Source organism: Pinus tabuliformis, chromosome 6, assembly GCF_031772625.1.
Source record: "Pinus tabuliformis cultivar Carrire ecotype Pingquan chromosome 6, CPIR1, whole genome shotgun sequence".
Classification (NCBI taxonomy): Eukaryota; Viridiplantae; Streptophyta; class Pinopsida; order Pinales; family Pinaceae; genus Pinus; species Pinus tabuliformis.
The window spans coordinates 344,824,433-344,843,827 of NC_142292.1; the positions used below are offsets into that span (position 1 = coordinate 344,824,433).

At 36.1% G+C, this 19,395-nt stretch overlaps 1 protein-coding gene across 1 annotated transcript; it reads left to right on the top strand.

Moving 5' to 3' along the window:
- The first annotated feature begins 4,819 nt into the window (after positions 1–4,819).
- Positions 4,820–8,557, top strand: LOC149258710 (pentatricopeptide repeat-containing protein At3g02330, mitochondrial-like). The gene has a single exon (XM_089415986.1). It carries the CDS (start codon positions 5,488–5,490, stop codon positions 8,431–8,433), a length of 2,946 nt encoding a protein of 981 aa, XP_089272112.1. The 5' UTR covers positions 4,820–5,487; the 3' UTR covers positions 8,434–8,557.
- Positions 8,558–19,395: the final 10,838 nt, after the last annotated feature.

The window sequence follows — 19,395 nt, forward strand, 5'->3', positions numbered from 1 at the left end:
CATTGTTGATTGGATTATGGTGTGCGTTTCTATGGTAAACTATGCAATTCTAATAAACTAAACTCCATCAACATTATTCAGAGATTACAAAGATCTTCAACAAGGATGCTCTTTATCTCCATTATTTGTTCCTATTGGTGATTGATGGTCTGAGTAAAAAATCAAGGAAGCATGTGACAATGACCTCTTTCATGGTTTGAAGGTGATTAGAAAGACCTATGGCACCCACCTAATGTTCATGGATGACATGTGGAGATTCAACTAGGTGTCACTTCCATAGTGGAGATTTCTATATTACATCATTACACAGTTTGGGGATGCTTCACAGTTATATGCTAACAACCATAAATCAATGTTAATTAAGGCCTCTAAGCAAAATGATTTGGTTGTTAAAATTGCAAATCTTTATGAGATGAACACTTCCTTGTTGGACGATGGTTTCTCCTACCTAGATTTCAGATTGAAACCAAATAATTATCGGGTAAGATATTGGGCATGGATCGTGGATAGTTTGAAAATCAATTGTTTCATTGGACCCATCAATGGCTATCGTTGGGAGGTAGGTATGTGCTCATCTAATCTGTCCTTCAACATAATTCTATTTATTGGATGCATCTATACAAGTTACCTTGCAAAATCATCAAAAATATTAAGTCCCTTATTGCTAAGTTTTTATGGGCGAGAACTAGATGTAGCAAAAAATTCCATCTAGTTAGTTTAGATGACATCGCATGTGGAAAATAATGTGGGGTTGGGGTTTATTGGATATAAAAAATTCTGTGCAACCTCCTCTCATCAAGAGATTCTGGAGGGCCTTAGCATATGGTGGTATTTGGCTAGATATTATCAAGGGTAAGTACTTGAAACAAATGTCTATTTTAGAATATTGGTACAAATCTGGGATTGATAAAGTTTTGAATGACTCATATACATGGAATGTGTTCCAGAAAATTAGGTATTAGATCTTTAAGAATATGAGGTGGTCCTTTGGAAATGGTAACAAGATTATTATTGGTGTCAATCCTATCATTGGTACACAGAATCACATTTTGGTTGAAGATGTCCTGAATGTTTTACATGCAAATGGTCTATTTTTTTTTTTATCACAAGTCCTGAACGATTATCACAGATCTTGTGGTCCAACCTTGGGAAGGATTATGTATGCCTGAGAGTTTCTCCAAGCTTCAATTTCTTCAGTTGAAGAAAAAAGTCTTGAATGGTTTTACTGAGATGGACTTATGCCCTATATGGAAATCAACTGAAGTGATAGGTCTTAGGGGCTCTTTTGCTGACTTTTGGAATAGGTACATAATTGACCTCAATGGAAAGGATTACCAAGAGGAAAAGTGAAGATATTCTTAGATAGAATGGGTGTCTACGTAATGGTAGCCTTGTGGTTTTGAAGGTACAATCATTAATTTTTCATGACCTTCATCTCAATATGGAAAAGAGTTGGTTCAAGACGATATCGAAGTGGAATTTGCCGAAGAAGCTTATTCTATTTGGTTGGCTTGTCTGGAAAATTCACATATTAACTTGGGACAATATTAATAAATGAGGGATTAGCAGCCTAAATTGTTGTACTATGTGCAGGGAGGCAAACGAGAATGTTTTACATCTTTTTCTAGAATGTCAATTTGTAATTGAGATTTGGTGCACAGTAATGCAAACTTACAATTTATATTCTGAATGTTGCTACTCCTCTCTGGGATCTTGCTTCAAGTGGTGGATGAGATGGTGAATGGAACACAAAACTTTACCCTGAGGGCATATGGCAAGGAAGGAATGACATGACTTTTTATGAGTGACCCCTTGACATTGGTCGGATTGAAAATAAGATATGTGCACAATTCAAGGAACATCCCTAGAAGCTACATAAATCAAAAGTTCATAGGAATCTGGATTACCTTCATATTTTGGTTTATCCGATAGATTGTTTTGATGGTGCAGCCTAGTGTGGTCATTGTGGTTGTGGAGCGGTCTTAATGATGAACGCAAATGACCATTTTCATTTGTTTTAGTATGGTGGAGAGGGCTCCAATACAAGAGTTGAAGTCATTGGATTATTGTGCTTGGTGTACTTTGCCAAGAGGCTAAATTTGGAGTAGATCAACATTTGTGGTGATGCAAAGGTCATCATTGAATGGGCACGTGGTAGGGAAAATGTTGGTGCTCCTTATCTGGAAAATTGGATGAACCACATTGAGCACCTAAGGAGTTCTTTTATAAATATATTCTTCAGACATATATTCAGAGAGATTAATGAAGTCATGAATTCTTTATCAAAAAAGAAACTTTTTGTGGAGTCAGAAACTATACATTACAACTTTATCTGACATGGCAATAAACTGGATAAAAAAGCCATTCATGATAAATTGAGTTGCTTTCCATATTTGTGATTAAAAAAATTTCATAATCTACAACTGCTTTCCTTTATTACATTTTGCTAATCTTTACTATTGCATAAACTCCTACATAAACATTTTTGTGCTATTTAGAAATAGCCAAAATTATATATTATCATACACATTAAAATAAGATTTTATGTGTTATTTGTATATGCGGTAGATTCTTGCTTGAGATAAATACATTTAAATCAATATATACTATATTTTTCATAATATTATAAATATCAGTGTTTTTTCTTTTCTTAAAAAATTAATATACAATAGAGGATGAACCCTTGTCAATTTGCTCTCGTTTAGTGCTTTTTACTTTGCAACCATACTTTAACACAGTCAAACATTTTCCTACATCAAAATTTAATGTATATTATCGAATTTCAAATTTCAAAGAGACTTTGGCGAAATCGGACCAAAAAGCTTTCCCTCATTTGGTCAAATAAGCTTCGTATATACATATTTTATTATTCGAGAGCGTTTGACATCCTTTCCTTTTCACTTTACAAGTTTACTTAGAAAATTATCTTCATGATTTCATAATATTAATAATACTATTTAATAATATTATTTATATTTATCGATATCAATCCACCATAGGTATTAAAATATTATTTAATAATATCGTTTATATTTATTAGGGTTAGTGTTAATTAACTATAGTAATAATTAATTGTAGTAATGATTTAGATGGCCAAGCAAGTTTTAGATCTAAACATTCCATAATTGATCATGGTATAACTTTAAGGCACACTATTGAAAAGTTTGGGAGAAAAATGAAGAAGCCTTTTGTTGCTTTGTTGATTTCCAAAAAGTCTTTAACACAACTCCTAGGAATAAGCTTTGGCACATAATGGAGGAACTTGGGGTTCTTAAGCATTTGAGAGCAGCTATGCATACATTGTATGAAAAGGTGAAAGCCAAAATTAGAACTTCAACAAACATTTCTGAAAGTTATAGAAGTGATATTGGGGTCAAGCAAGGTTGTCCATTGTCTCCTACCCTTTATGGTTTATATATCGACAAGATCAAATAGTGACTAAATTCTCAAGGGGGTGATGGTATCCAATTGGGAAAGTTTGTTATAAGGCTTCTTTTGTATGCAGATAACCTTGTTCTGATTGCTAAATCTGCGCTTAGTTTGCAAGAACACTTACTTTCCCTAGAGCATTTTTGTAGAAGGGTGGGGATACAAGTTAATATTAGCAAAATGAAAGTAGTTGTTTTCTCTAACAAAAGAAAACATAACCAGCATATGTTATAATTTGAAGGTAACACTCTGGAATAAGTTGTGGATTACAAATACCTCAGAATTGACTTCAACAAAAATCTAAGTTAGGACGACTGTAAAAAGAAAAGAACTTTGGGAGGTTGGAAAGCATTTTATTCACTTCAAAATAGGTGTAGAGAGGCAAAGTTATGGCACTAGAAAACCACTGAAACTCTTTTGGGGCTTTTAATGATTTTGGTGATTCTCTACCACTGTGAACTATGGGTCAATAGTACATTTGACATGTAGTGGAAACAAATGAAAAAATTCAGAAGTTCTTGATTACAAACCAATTCAAAATTAAAAGCGCAGTTCCTTATGCTATCTTGTTAAATAAAACAAACGTTGCGCCTATTGAAGCAATTGATATGGTGCGAGTCATAAGGTATTTAAAAAAAATTAGGCAAATGGAAGAGGGAATATGGCCTAAGGTTGTCTTTAATGACATATTGTTCAAAATAAATAAAACTTGGATGCGGTAAAATAACAAATGGTTTAGTAAATGGGGTATTTGCTTGAACATGTGTCCCGCAAATAATAAAGAGATAATTTTTTTTGTTATGGATAAGTTCCACAAGTGTATTTGGTATAAGGAGCTAGGAAGAAAGAAAAAGTATTATATTGAAGAGTTTAAACCCACTCATAATCATCAACAAAATGTGTACATAGCGGCCAATATTTCGTGGAGAGCCAAAATTTTTATTGTTCAGTGAAAGACTAATTCTCATCAACTCACAGAACGCTTAAAAAGGCCAAAAAAATGTGGGAAGAAAGAGTATGTATTTTTTTCTCTTCCAGAAAGGTAGAAACAAAAAAACATTTCATTTTAGAATGCTAGGCCTTCAAAGGCAATGGGAAAATTATGCACATATATTTTGGCAGCTAACTTTTGGAATGATTTATTTAGCCAGAAATTTATCGAAACACTAGGAAAATCTATTGTGAAACTTAAAAAATAAAAAAATAAAAAAAATCTATTCCATAAACCATCTCTAATTTAATAAACTTTAATGGAAAAACCATCTATTCCATAGCCCATCTTTAGTCTAATGAAGATTAAAATAATTTATTTTTCTTCACCTCTCCATTTTATCAATCCACAAATATTTTTTTGAAAGTAAGAATAAATTGAATGGAGCCTTCGTATCAGTGGAGCAAATTGAATGGAATTTTCACACGGGGAAGGCGAACATTGTAAATCCTTCCATTTCCAGCTATTTATTTTTCTTCACCTCTCCAGTTTATCAATCCACAAATATTTTTTGAAAGTAGGAATAAATTGAATGTAGCCTTCGTATCAGTGAAGCAAATTGAATTGAATTTTCACAAAGGGAAGGCGAACATTGTAAATCCTTCCATTTCCAGCAATTTATTTTTCTTCACCTCTCCATTTTATCAATCCACAAATATTTTTTGAAAGTAGGAATACTTCGTATCAGTGGAGCAAATTGAATGGAATTTTCACAAAGGGAAGGTGAACATTGTAAATCCTTCCATTTCCAGCGGAGTTGCTGCTCCAAATTTGGAAATACAGAACGCTTTTCATGATGGAGCTTGGTAATTCACTACCTTTCAAGGGGTGGGGGTTTCTTTATACTTTCGCGACCACCAGATCTCAATTCAATAGTCCTGTGCGGAGCCACGTCTTTAAGGGAACGACTGTGAAACTATAACATAACCCAACTTTCACCAACCTTGTTATGCGCCATCTGTGACGGACCGCTACAGATTTTAACTGGATTCCTTCTTCTAATGTAATTAAAATTTGCAGTAATGGCAATCTTATGACCGCTATGCAACCAAAAGAAGAAACGCATAATGGTATTGTTTCTTTGGTTAAAAACTAACAGTAAGCGTAGAATGGCTACGATGGCCACACAAGCCAATGCCAATGCTAACAGTTTATCTGTAGAGAGGATCAGAGAGCTCTGTAGAAAGGGCCGTTTGAAGGAGGCGCTCCACATTTTGTACATCACAGACAAGCCTGTAGACACTGGTACATATGTTGATCTCTTGCAGGGCTGCATTCAAAAGAAAGCCTTGCCGGAGGGCAGGGAAATTCATGCTCACATAGATGAGATGGGAATTAAGGGAGACACTTTGTTAGGAAATACGCTAATCAACATGTATGTCAAATGTGGGGTTGTGGTGGACGCTCGCACAGTTTTTGAGGGAATGCCAAAGCGAGATGTATGTTCATGGACTGTGATGATTTCAGCTTATGCAAGGCATGGCCCTTATAAGGAGGCATTGTCACTCTTACGCCAGATGCAACGAGCAGGTATCCAACCTAACTGCTTTACTTTCTCCAGTGTTCTTCCTGCATGTGCCAACTTGGGATCTGTAGAGTTGGGTGTGGAGATTCATGAAGAGATAGTAAAAGCTAGATGTGAATCTCATGTCTCTGTGGCAAGTGCCCTTGTAGACATGTATGCAAAATGTGGGAGCATAGAGAAGGCATGTGAAGTGTTTGACAAAATGCTTGAGCGGAATGTTGTCTCCTGGACTGCAATGATTGGGGGTTATGCAAGACATGGATTTGCTGAGGAGGCATTAAGGTTGTTTGATCAAATGCGACGAACAGGTATCCAACCCAATGTATTCACCTTTATTAGTGTTCTTCCAGCCTGTGGCAGCTTGGATTTTCTTGAAAAGGGTGTCCAGATTCATGAAGAAATAATAAGGGGAGGCTTGCAGTCTAATGTCTTCTTGATGACTGCACTTGTTGACATGTATGCACAATGTGGAAGTATAGGGAAGGCACGCGATGTGTTTGACAAAATGCAGAAACGAGACCCTGTAACATGGAATACGATGATCACAGGGTATGCACATAATGGTCTTATTGGCGAGGCCCTGGAACTCTTTAAGAAAATGCCTCAAAGGAATGTGGTCTCATGGAATGCAATGATTTCGGGATTTGTACAGAATGGGTTTGTTGCTGAGGCTATGCAACTATTTGAGGAAATGCCTCAAAAGAACATGGAATCGTGGAATGCAATTATTGCGGGATTGACACAGAATGGGTGTTACGAGGAGGGACTGGAACTTTTTCGACAACTACAATTAACAGGTGTGAAGCCAGATTCAAAAACGTTCGCCAGTATAATCGCAGCATGTGCCGATTTGGCAGCCCTAGAAGAGGGTACGGAGATTCATGAAAAAATAGTGACCAGTGGATATCAACCGGACATTATTGTGGTAAATGCCTTGATAGACATGTATGGAAAATGTGGGAGAATAGAGAAGGCTCGTGCTTTATTTGACAAAATGCACCAAAGGAATGTTGTGTCATGGAATACAATGATTGCAGCGTATGTGAGGCACGGACATGGTAATGAGGTATTGAGACTTTTTGATCAAATGAATCAGACAAGCATTGAACCAAATCAGGTTACCTTTTCCAGTGTACTACCAGCATGTGCTAAGCTGAATTGGCTGGAACAAGGTATAAAGATCCACGAACAAATAAAGAGAAGTGGATTTCAATCAAATCTCTTTGTCTCAACTGCCCTTATAGACATGTATGCACAATGTGAGAGAATAGAGAAGGCACGTGAATTATTTGACAAGATGCATCTACGAGACCTGGTATCATGGAATGCTATGATTGCAGGCTATACACAGAATGGTATCATTAATGAGGCACTGGAACTTTTTCAGAGAATGCCTCAACGAAATGTGGTCTCATGGAATGTTATGATTTCAGGATTTTCACAGAAAGGTATTGTTGATAAGGCCTTGAATCTCTTTAAGGAGATGCCTCAAAGAACCACAGAATCATGGAATGCAATGATTGCGGGATTCACAAAGAATGGGTATGTCAACGAGGCTTTGAAACTTTTCAAACAAATGCAAGTTGCAGGTTCAACCACAGACTCGGTAACCTTTGCCAGTATTCTCCCAGTCTGTGCTAATTTGACATCTTTAGGACAGGGTGTGGAGATCCACGAAAATATAATACGAAGTGGCTATCAATTTGATGTGATTGTGACAAATGCCTTGATAGACATGTATGCAAAATGTGGGAGCATACAAAAGGCACGTGAATTATTTGATAAAATGTATCAAAGAGATGTTGTCTCATGGAATGCCATGGTTGCAGGATATGCCATGCATGGATGTGGCAAGGAGGCCATCAAACTCTTTGAACAAATGAAATGCGCTGGCATCAACCCAAATAATGTTACCTTGGTTAGTGTTTTGTCTGCATGCAGCCATTCAGGCTTAGTGGAAGAGGGTTACCAAAACTTCATTTATATGAGTGAAAAATATCATATCACACCTACAATTGAACATTATAAATGCATGGTTGATCTGCTTGGTCGAGCTGGACATTTTGATGAAGCTCAAGACCTCATCAACAGGATGCCAATAGAACCTGATGCTGCTTTGTGGAGCTGTTTGCTTGGTGCTTGTACAATGCATAACAATATAGAGCTAGGTGAATGTGTGGCAGAACGCCTTTTTGAGTTGAATCCTAAGCATGCAACACCTTATGTCCTCCTCTCAAATATATATGCTGCAGCTGGCAGGTGGGGTGACATTGGAAAGGTACGAAAAATGATGAAAGACAGAGGAGTGAAAAAAACACCTGGGTGCAGTTGGATTGAAGTTAATGACCAAGTTAACACTTTCCTTGTAGGATCACACCCAGAAACAAAAGAAATCCATGCAGAGCTGGAGAGACTATCTTCCGAAATGAAGGTGACTGGGTATGTTCCTCAGACGATGAGTTTTGTATTGAATGATGTAGAGGAGTAGGAGAAGGAACAAATTTTTTCACTATCACAATGTGTAAGTTGGCAATTACATTGGCCATGTAACCATACCAAGTTGACAATTGCGTTTGGCCATATAAGCATTACCAACTGGAAAAATTATTCAAGTTGTGAAGAATCTTGGAAGTTGTGGTGATTGTCACTCCGCAATCAAGTTCATTTACAAGAATGGATACAAGAGAAATCGTTCAGAGGGATATCATTGGTTACCATCAATTCAGGGGCAGACAGTGCCCTTGTTGGGATTATCAATGATGCTAAGGTGAGCTGCAAGACATCTCATTGCGGTTTTATCAGCTTAGGCATGTTTTGTCAATTGGATCCAGGACCTAGGTCAGGTGGTTGGGGAAATGATTGTTATCCTTTCTACATAAATTCAATTCCCGCAAGTGATATGTTGAGCTCCTAACAAGTATATTGTTGTAATGGCCGTGTGCCTTATATTGCAAAACCTCAAGCTTCTGACAAATCTAGTGTACCAATCTTTGGAATGAGAGGAAATGCCTAGCAAATTTCCTGATGCCATCCTCATTCTGAGGAGATCAACATTATACATTTGACTTCATTTGAAAAATTAAAATGGGGAATGATAATGTATTCGGAATCAATATTTTTAATCGTATGGCACTTGAATGTAATTTATCTACGACAAGTGATATTATATTATATCATGATAAACCAGGACTTGGACTCTCCATAATCATTAACCTAGTTTTGGCAATTGCCGAGAATGGACCTCGGGATTCCAATAGCCAGAACATCTTTGTAATTTTACATGGTATGATAATGTGCTGATGTCTTGTTTTTCAAAATCTATAATTCAAAGCTAAGGTCTCTACATATGACACAATACTTTTATGTTACAGTCTTCCTGAACATCTCTGCTATAGCATGGTAAAAGCATTTCATTGATCAAATTGGTCATACGAACCAAATGGATCTTGTTTCCCTTGATCACCGATTGTACAAGAATGCTTCAGATATTTAAATAGTTATTTACTTTTACAGTACCATTGTTGTTCATCTGTTTTTATTTTTACTGTACCATTGTTGATGGTCAGGTTTTTGGATGGTTATCTCTAGTTGATTCATGAAGCTTAAAATACAGTGTGGAGTTTTCTTGTTGATCCACTGCAATGAATTCCAGTAACAATCTATTTGGATTCTCTAAAACTTGTGAATTAATCAGGTTGAGGAATTATGTTAATAATGGGATGCAATCATTCAATCAACACCACAAACAACACTACAAATGTGAAACTGCATAACACAGTAATACCTCAAATATGAAACTGGATAACACAGTAACATACCCGAGTATGGTGAGTACTCAGCTCAATACTCTTGAATACATTCACTGGTCAATACTGTCATACTTTCTCAAGTATTGGTCAGTGCTCCCGAATATATTTGTGCTAATACTCGTTATACTTATCTATAACTTTTCCGATGTCAAATTATTTTTTTTCTTCATATTTTTATACTGGATGTCGGGATATAAGCATACTACATTTATGATTTGGATCGACTACAAAATGGACAATATGGACAATGAAACTATGAAATAAATATTCACATTGCAATTAAATTATAAGAGTGACAATCAAAGTTCATTAATCGTTATTGTATTCTTCATTAAATTTATATATTAATATTTAAAATATGTTTATAAGTGGCATGTTTAGTATTAGTTCCTACGAGTTCCTATGGTTCAAAGATTAAGTTTCACAATTGATCTCTAGTAATACTTTTCTAAACAATATCAATCTTTTCTAAACAATATCAATCATGTGCAAATGGAAATGAGATATGGTTGTGTTAATCTTATGGGCTTTAATAAGGTATCAATAGGCGGTAAGGGGTTAGCCAAATTTGAATTGGAATATGTTTGTTTTTTTACTCTTTAAAGATTAATTTATAAAAAGTTTAAAAGTATGTATAAGTGGCATGTTTAACATTAGTCTTTATGCTTCAAAAATTAAGTCTTACAATTAAGTGCTTTCTTAAATACAATTAATCTTATGTAAATGAGATGTGATTATGTTTTAACCTATTGTATTTACATAAGCAGCAATGGGGTGGACAATTTTGGATCGGGGTTCTTTTGTTTATTTTTATTTTTATTTTGAATGACTTTTTTCAAAGACTAATGAGTGAATTTGTGTTATTTGTTTATTTTTATTTTTATTTTGAATGACTTTTTTCAAAGACTAATGAGTGAATTTGTGTTAACGGTTGGATAGGACCTCTTTTTTGTAAGGGAGCAACCTAGAGTCCCCATTTTGTGGGGTAGAGCTCTAAAGTATCCTCCCCCCACTTAAAAAAATGGAGAAGAAAGAGGACATCTTTCGTTTGGAGGAACACTTCACCTTGTGTTTCCCAGTGCCTCATGAAAGGGAAGTGTGGGTAAAAGTTTCGGAGGAAGTTTTCCCCATTCCGAGAGTAAGGGGGTATTCCTGTTGGAAAATCAGAAAGGAAATAAAGATTTTCTCTATCTTGATAATTACTTGTGATGTTTCTTATTATTATGATTCTTTATATCTTCTTTCTTTAGTTCATCAAGCAATTACCGAAAACAACAACACATAAAACAATGGACACAAGATATAGGCACATGCCAGGGCAAAACCCCTCTGGAGGGGAAAACCCAATCAAAGTAATTCTTCCTTTCAATAGTATTCTTTGAGACTCTTCACCCTAGACCTTGACCAAACCTTCCCTCCATACCAAGTCAGCCTCTAGAAGATTGGCCTCTTCCCAGCGACTTCGATTATGCAGCAACTTGTGGCAGCTAACAGCTTCCGACAACAGTCCAACTTGGAAGACTTTGATCTCCCAATCTAGAGCATGAAACAAAGTGAGACCAACACCAAAATTTCGATTTTCATTGACTCCTTAGACTCCCCCAAAATCGCATTCACTTCAGCTTCCCGGTAACAGACTTTCCCAGCTTCCTACTTCACACTTCTGCCCAACAAACAGATTTCGCACTTCTGCCAAGTTGAGAGAGAATGAGAAGTGATGTCCCAAATGAATTCAATGTCCTTCCTTTTATAGGCTTCTTGTGGGGTCGAATAGGGTCTTAGGCCAACTTGATATTCCCTTAGGTCGACATGGTATGGAGGTTACATAATTCATATTTGACTCAATACTTAACCGATTTACATGACTCAAAAGCCCAAGAAGGGTCTCTTTAAATGTACAATAATTCTATTGACCCAGAATAAATCCTAGAAGTCCTCAATGGGGACTTTGACCTAAACCATGGTGACCCAAGCATGAAACCCATGCTTTAATAAGTCACAATAATAACAATAATAATAATAATAATTCTTTTCTTTATTCTTTTGACAAGTACATTACATAATGACTCAAGTACATTATTGAAAACCGAACATAGTTACATTTTCCAACATTTCCCCTACCTTGGGGAGTACATCCTAGTGTAGGAGCATCTTACCAGTCAAATTCATGATTGACCTTCATAGGTTAAAAGATTTATTAGAGGAAGTTGGTTTTCTCATTTTTTTTTACTTAAATTGTAATATTTAAAGTTGTAATATCTCTAGAAGATATCTCTATGGTTAAGAGGTTTTATGAGTGTCAATAAGTTTGACATGTAATAAAAAAAACTTGGCTAAATTGGGGGAATTGTTAGATAAGTTTAAGAAAATGACTAAGTTCGTTAATTTTATACGAGATGGTTTTTATGTATTAGATTTTCAATGTAATGGAGGTGTATGAGAAGAGATATGAGGACATTGAAAGTTTGATATTGCAATTTCAACTGCCTATCTATAATCATTCATTCTCTATTTTTAGTTTCAATACAATATATAGTTCATTGTATTTCCCTATTAATCAATTCAATGATGTTCTTGTGTTTTGTTGAATAGTTGTTATGTATTGAGGATTGAGCTAGATTAGGTTTCTATTCATTCATAGAAGAAAAACATAGGCAATTGTACTAACCAGTAATGGTTCCAAGTCAAGGTTTTGAATCATGGTTTCATGTGGGGTCCATCCACCTAGTGGAAAGTTTCCTTTATTGAGGATTCCAAGCGCAAAGTTCAAATGATATCTAGAAAACGTCGTAACACAAAACCCATGATTTTCTCGAGTTTTGGTGGTGCTTTTGTCAATTAACAAAGATTTATGACGAAGATATCACCATCAACTACTGTCATTTTATCGAAGTTTGGTATTCCAATGGCAATGTTCCAATGCAGGGTTCCATATCAACCCTCGTTGGTTTGCAACAATTTCCTTTAAATTTGGTTTTGGTTGATACCCAACATACCGATGTCTGAGGCCATCTGTGACAACCCTTTTTGCTCTCTCTTATAAATATTGCTATGAATTGTAATTCATGTAAATAATGTGGAAATGTAAAACATTGACTAACTGAGGGAAGTGGACATGGATTCAAAGGTCTAAGGAGGAGGAGTTGCTTGTAAACCCAAGCCACTATATTTATTTCACCACCTATATCCCTGATGGATTTATGGAATTGTTAGTGCAAGCATCGAATTCAAGAATGGACTTCCTGAGTGAAGGATGAGCTCGTGCACTCCTAGTTCTCGTGGGAAGCATAGGTGTGGTCAACACGCATGGAAAAAGTACATGAAACAAAGTTGAGGGGAGACAAGGCATAGACAAGCGTAGTGGTGAGAAGCAAGAGGCAACTTGCAGAAGAAAGAAAAATGAATGTGTAAGGAAAGAGAACACGATGCTTGGAATTGGCAATTAACGTGGATTTGCTAGGGAAAAATAACATTTTTCTCTAACTTGTGTTCTATATTTGGGATAATATTCCCTATGTTTGTTAAGGCCTGTGTGCATGCTTGTAAATCAGTTGGCTAGGGAGATTTTAGTGGAGTTGAAAGACTCAATGCTACCTTGAGATTGACAATCCACTTGGACACTAGTTGGGGTTGATAAACCACTTGATAGGCTGAGACACCCAGGTACTAGCTTAAAGGAATAATAAACCAATAAGTGTTAGCCTTGGGGTTGATAAGCCACTTATATACTTGCTTAGTAACCTAATAAACCACCTGGATAGTGGATTGTTGGCTACTGCAATACTATTTTAGAGAAACCAACTGATAAACCTCCCAAATAGTGGATTCATTCTCCTAGAAATGAACTATAACTCACTGAGCCTTGGATGAACTCTTGTGGTTGAATTTTCTACTCGGAAAATAGTCATTGTGGTGTCACTACTGTAGGTAGTCGACAAACTACCTAGAAAGTGGATTTCTCTTCTTACCATATGTTTGACTAGTTATTGGTGAGAATATTCCAGAGCAATTAACTCCTCAGACTTTGAATCCAACTTACCGGTGGTTAGCTGCAAGAAAGATTGTAGTGTTGTCAACCTATGGTTGGGTGGAGAGTTGAAGTCCCTCCATCAATCGCTAGTCACTCAATATAATAAGATAAGTATATTTACTTGTACATGTGGCACAATGAACGATGAATTATGTGTTGTGAAATGTGACAATGAATGTACCAACTTGTGAATGGAGTATGATATTCCTAGTTGTTTATAATGAAACCTTGATATGAGGGTTATCATGGTTGGAGGATTGTAGAGCCTATATTTTTTGATATATTCTTGTGTTGTAGAGCCATTTATACATTTATGGTTGAATTTTTGACATCATCAGTTGATTTTCACTATGTGATACTTCTCATGGTTGTTATGTTATGTGTTTTGTGGAGTTATGTGCTTACAGACTGTCAAAAGTCTGTAACTGATGTTGTAAATGATATATCAGTGGATCAGGTAGTGTTGCCTAGGATCCATATGGTGAATTAATATGATGTTGTTGTGTTTGTAGTTATAGAACAATGTTAGCTATGGTTTAGCTAGTTCCAACATCTAATAACAAGAATAAGTATAGTTCCTTTGATTGTGTTCTAGCCGCATATAATGTTTGGAATGATCATGTTGGAATGAAGGTCTTATTCTTGTCATAATAATGGTGTCAAGCATTACTCATCAACGATAATGGCTTCACAAGCCATTGAATTCCTTAAGACTTTTAAGCCTAGTCGTCACTAAACAACAGGCTTGTGCTTGGGACGAATGACCCTTTTAGACTTGTAATAGAGTTGGAGTCTATGGAGACTAAGAAATGTTCATTCATAGAAGGGTACATATATGTCCAAGGGAATGGAGATGTGCCTTTATGGGATGGGAATTTTCAACATCTATTGATAGATACGTGTATGTCCTGGGGAATGAAAATGTGCCTCTGCAAGACGGAAATCTTGACGTTTGTCAACGAGAAATTGTGACGTTCCAGGGGCAAGGGTATTCATGTCTCGAGGAAAAAAATACAACGGTTAATGTGGAGGGTCGCAAGCGACCATAAGTTACATAACGTGAAAATGTGAACTAACTCAACGAGACTTGACCTTGTGGGACCCTCTTGACCTAAGCTAAGGTGGATGCCACATGGAAGTTTAGAGGATGTGGAAAATGATGTGGATGGTTTCCAATGTAGCATTGTTGTGGCAATGGACTTGTGATACCACGTGGCTTCTGCACACCATGTGGAGATAGCAAGGAGTCTACGTGGACAGGGCCACGTCACCGAGGAGCTCAACCTCTCAGATATGTTTTGTGGTGCTATTTTATAGGGAGGTGCAGTGTTGATAGAAGTCACGAGGTATACAAAAGGCGCGGTGTTGATAGGAGTCATGAGGTATACATAAGGCGCGGGATGGAGATTATCTCCTTTACCTAGCGGAAACATTTAGGTCACGTCATAGAGGTTTGAATAGATTATGCCTAAGAAGAAGGGGCGCAGACTAATGAGAATACTAGATGGGGATTTCTCCATTGGTTTTCATGAACAAGTCTATCGCAACGCAGGTGTTTGAAGCAAGATGCTCTTAGAAGTAGGCACTATGGCATGGCACCATTGTGGTGCAACACTAGACTAAGGGTGATGTGGAAAAGCCATATAGGAAATCGGGTTTCCACGTGGTAGTACTTGTTGACATGGAAAGGGTTAAGGGGCCAAACTTAAAATGAGCATAACCTTTGATTCAGGCATCAAATTGAGATAAAATTTAGATCATTGGAAAACTATCGAAAGGCTGGATGTGATGGTGATATCTAAATTTAATTCCACTAAATTTGGGGAAGGAGGATTTTTATAATCCCATTTTCATAAGGAGACCATGTAGGTTGGGTTAATTGAAAGTAACACTTCCCACAAGGCTAGTGAAGCCCAAGGGGGTGGAAAGGAGCATTACAAATAGGTCTCAGAGTGCCCAGGTTCAACACTTGAACTAAATGTGTTGGGAAGTGCAATTTTGGAACTTTGATATAGAGAGTAGTAAATTATAGTGATTGCTTGTTGGGTGCAATGTGTGTTGTTGGTAATAGTTTGATTGTGAACTATGCAAGTATTGATTCTAATATGTTAATTATTTTCTAACATTCACTCTAACTTGGAATCTAGTGTTTTAGATAGCCTTACATCAACATTCTTATTGCAGATAAGCAAAGGTGATGGGTAAATGTGTTTAGTTATATTTTGATTGTCTAATAGTTATGTATGTGTAACAACACATAAAAATACACCAAAAAATAGGAAGAGAGTAAGGGATGAACAATAGAATGGTGTGGCACAACATTGATAAATTCCAGCATTGTTAGTAAGAAGAGTCAGTAGGAAAGAGCATAGGGGAAGACTCCCTTGACTGGATTAGCACCCTTAGAAGTAAAAGAGTTGAGCTGAGAAGTTACAAAGCTAGCAATGAAAATATTTCATGGCTTATGAACAACAAGCATAAGTAAATGCAATTATACTATGGAGCTTCTCTATCATGCAAAGGAAAATGCAACATGATCTAGGTGTCAGCTACCTACAAAAGGATAAAGGTAGGAAAAACCCATTAAGATTTGGAAGGCATGAATTAAGGACATATGGCACAAAAGGAAACATGTCTAAGAAAAGACATAAGTGGGAAAGTGAGAATATATTCAGAGGTGAAACTCCACTAAGTACTCTAGAGAGGAGGATAGGCAGTCATAAGAAATTGTCTAATGTTGTTGTTAAAGAATGTGACTAGTGTCGGTATTCATAATCGTATTGAGTCATTATGTAATGTATTTAGAAAGAAAAAGGAAATTTTATTGTAAAAATAATTTGACTTATTAAAGCATAGGTTTCATGCTTGGGTCAATAGTCAATAGGTCAAAAGCACCCATTGTGTGCTCTAGGGTTTGTGTCTTATGTCAAAATTCAATGTCACACACGTCCACCTTATGAAGACTATATATATAATGAAGCATTCGACCTTGAAAAAGCCACTATTCAATCTGCAATTTTGTTGAAGAAGGAAGTTCATATAAGCAATAAGGAAGAAATACCTATAAATAGAAATACCGGAAGAATACGAAAGTTTGTTCAAGGTATTACAGGACCAAAGTTTTTATCACTGTAAGAGCCAAAAATAAAGGATGACAGAAAGGGTCGAAACCCTTGTTCTTGAAGAGTTGTTTTGGAAGAAGACTACTCTAACTAAAAGGATGACTTGATGGATGGAGAGAGGTCTAGGTCAAGGGTCTAGGATGGTCTCAATTTGATTTTGATTCTACTAAGGAAGAGTTTGACTAGGTTTTCCCCTCCTTAGGGATTTTGCCCTGGCTAAATGCCTACATCTTGTGTTCTCTTATTGTCTTTGAAGTTTTGGAAATTGTCTTGATGATAAGCATATAATATCAAAGAAGAAGAAATAAGAACTAATCACAAGAAATTGTCAAGTAAAAGAGAAATCAATTTAATAAGAAGCCCTAACTATTTTTCCCTAGATTTCTCAACATGATATTAGAGCTTGGTTTGCGTATGTAAGGGCAGGAACTAGATCAAAAAGGATTACAAGATGAGAAAATGAAGTCTTCTACCCAAGGCCAAGCTCCCAGAAAAGGAAGATACAAATTCCAGGCCTATTTACAAGCCCTAATTACAGTGATAAGATTGAAGTCCTGACCAAATAGAGTGAGGGTTTTGAAGAGTTTAAAAAAATCGTTTTAAGGGACAGTGAGGCTAATATTTTAGCCCAAAGAAGGTTGAGTCCATCAATCCAAGGATTAAAGTCCTGGGCACATTCTACAAGGGTTGAAATCATTGCTAAAAGAAGTTTGAAATTTGGTTTTGGGTACTTTTTGTTTCTCATAGTAATCAAGGAATAACCTTTATGATCAATTCGAAAGGAAAACTAGTGTGAAGTGTTTGTAAGACATAGGGCTAGTTGGAATAATCACTTAACTACAATCATTATAAGAGAGGGACTTGATCCTCCTTAGACATGGGCATGAGCCACAATGATCTTGTGAAAGTGCCAAGACCCATTCTAAACATATGCATTGAAAAACAAGTTGTTTAAAAGGCTTGTCATCTATCCTTAAGCTCCCTACAACCACCCTAAAGGATGAATCAAAATTTATGGGCATAAGTGTTTTGGATAAAGTATATCGACAATCATATTCAAAGAAATCTGAGACTCTTATTGTAAAGAAGCTTCAGTGATTTGGAGAAGGAGTTGAGCCTCCTACCTCAGTCCTGGGCTTAAATGTATTCAATATCACCTTAAAAAAGGTTGAGACCTTTTCTATAGGCATATGCATTAAGAAAACTATGGTGCAAATTAATTTTGTCATCCATCTAAAGGAGAAACACAAGCAATTCTGTACATACATATCAATAGTGATAGAAAGCACATCAAGCTCCTGATTATCTTTGAGAAGGAATAGTCTCCCTGAAAGCAATAATAGATCACCTTGAATTCTTTTAGTTATCACTCATAAACGTCAAAGGAATGTTTGTTCACTATAATAAGAAAGCATTTGGTAGTCTTGAAGACGATAAGAAGATCACGGCTTCCACTAGCAGACCTTGAAGCAACTTCCATGGTTATGAAGGACAGAGGTACGTAACTGTAAAGTATGTATATTCTTTTGTTAAGAATCTAACATATTTTTAGGGTTGAATTGGTTCTAGGGTTTGTAGTTTCCATCGTTTTAATATCTAGGATTGTAAAACCTAGATGGTACAAGAGAAACCCTAACCCTAACTTTCTTGTTCCCTCATAGAAACACAAACCCTTTATTTCTAGGGTTTGTAGGTAGTCTAGGGTGTATAGTAAACCCTAGTGATGATTGATGAGGATGATAATTTGATTCTTACTAGATCTATGGTTTGTACTTGAAAACCCTAGGATTCCATCCTCCATTGTTCCATGGAAACCCTAGATTGTTGAATTGACATCATGCTTTTGGTATCACATATTTTTCTTGGTTGTATTTGTCAATAAGTATTGCAGGTATAAATATTATGGCTAAATTCAGAGGGAGCACTTCAAGGAAAGCCTACAAGGTTTGTAAAAGGAGCAACTCAAGGTATGTCTAAAAACCATAAGATTTTGTAGCTAAACTTCTTCATTAAAAGATACAATTATTTTGAAATTTGCCTTGTATTACTAACTTTCTTATGTTTAGGGTTTTGAATTATAAGGATTCTTGTTAGGGTGATTAATCATTAGATTGAATCTACCCTAATCATGTTATCTCTTGTTTGATATTTTTTGGTGAAATCCTAACCTTTAGGGTTCACTATAAATCCCTAGCCTCTTGAAGCTTAGGGTATGTTGACAATGAAACCCTTAGTCTACATAGGATTTGTTTATAAAGTATATAAATAAAATGTTTATGGTTTATGAAACCCTAGTCTTTTAGGGTTTGCCAATAATATCTAAGTTAAATAATAAAACCATAGATTTTAGAGTCTAGTGAATCTAGGTTTACATCAAAACCCTATTGTCAGTCTTAGGAATGAAAATCTGGGTGTATGAGCTTCCACATAATTAAAATCCTAGTAAGATATTGATATAAGAATGAATCCCTAGATCTGAAATGATAATA

Coding starts and splice junctions, on each gene's coding strand:
- LOC149258710 (XM_089415986.1), top strand. CDS start 5,488: ATGGTATTGTTTCTTTGGTTAAAAACTAACAGTAAGCGTAGAATGGCT.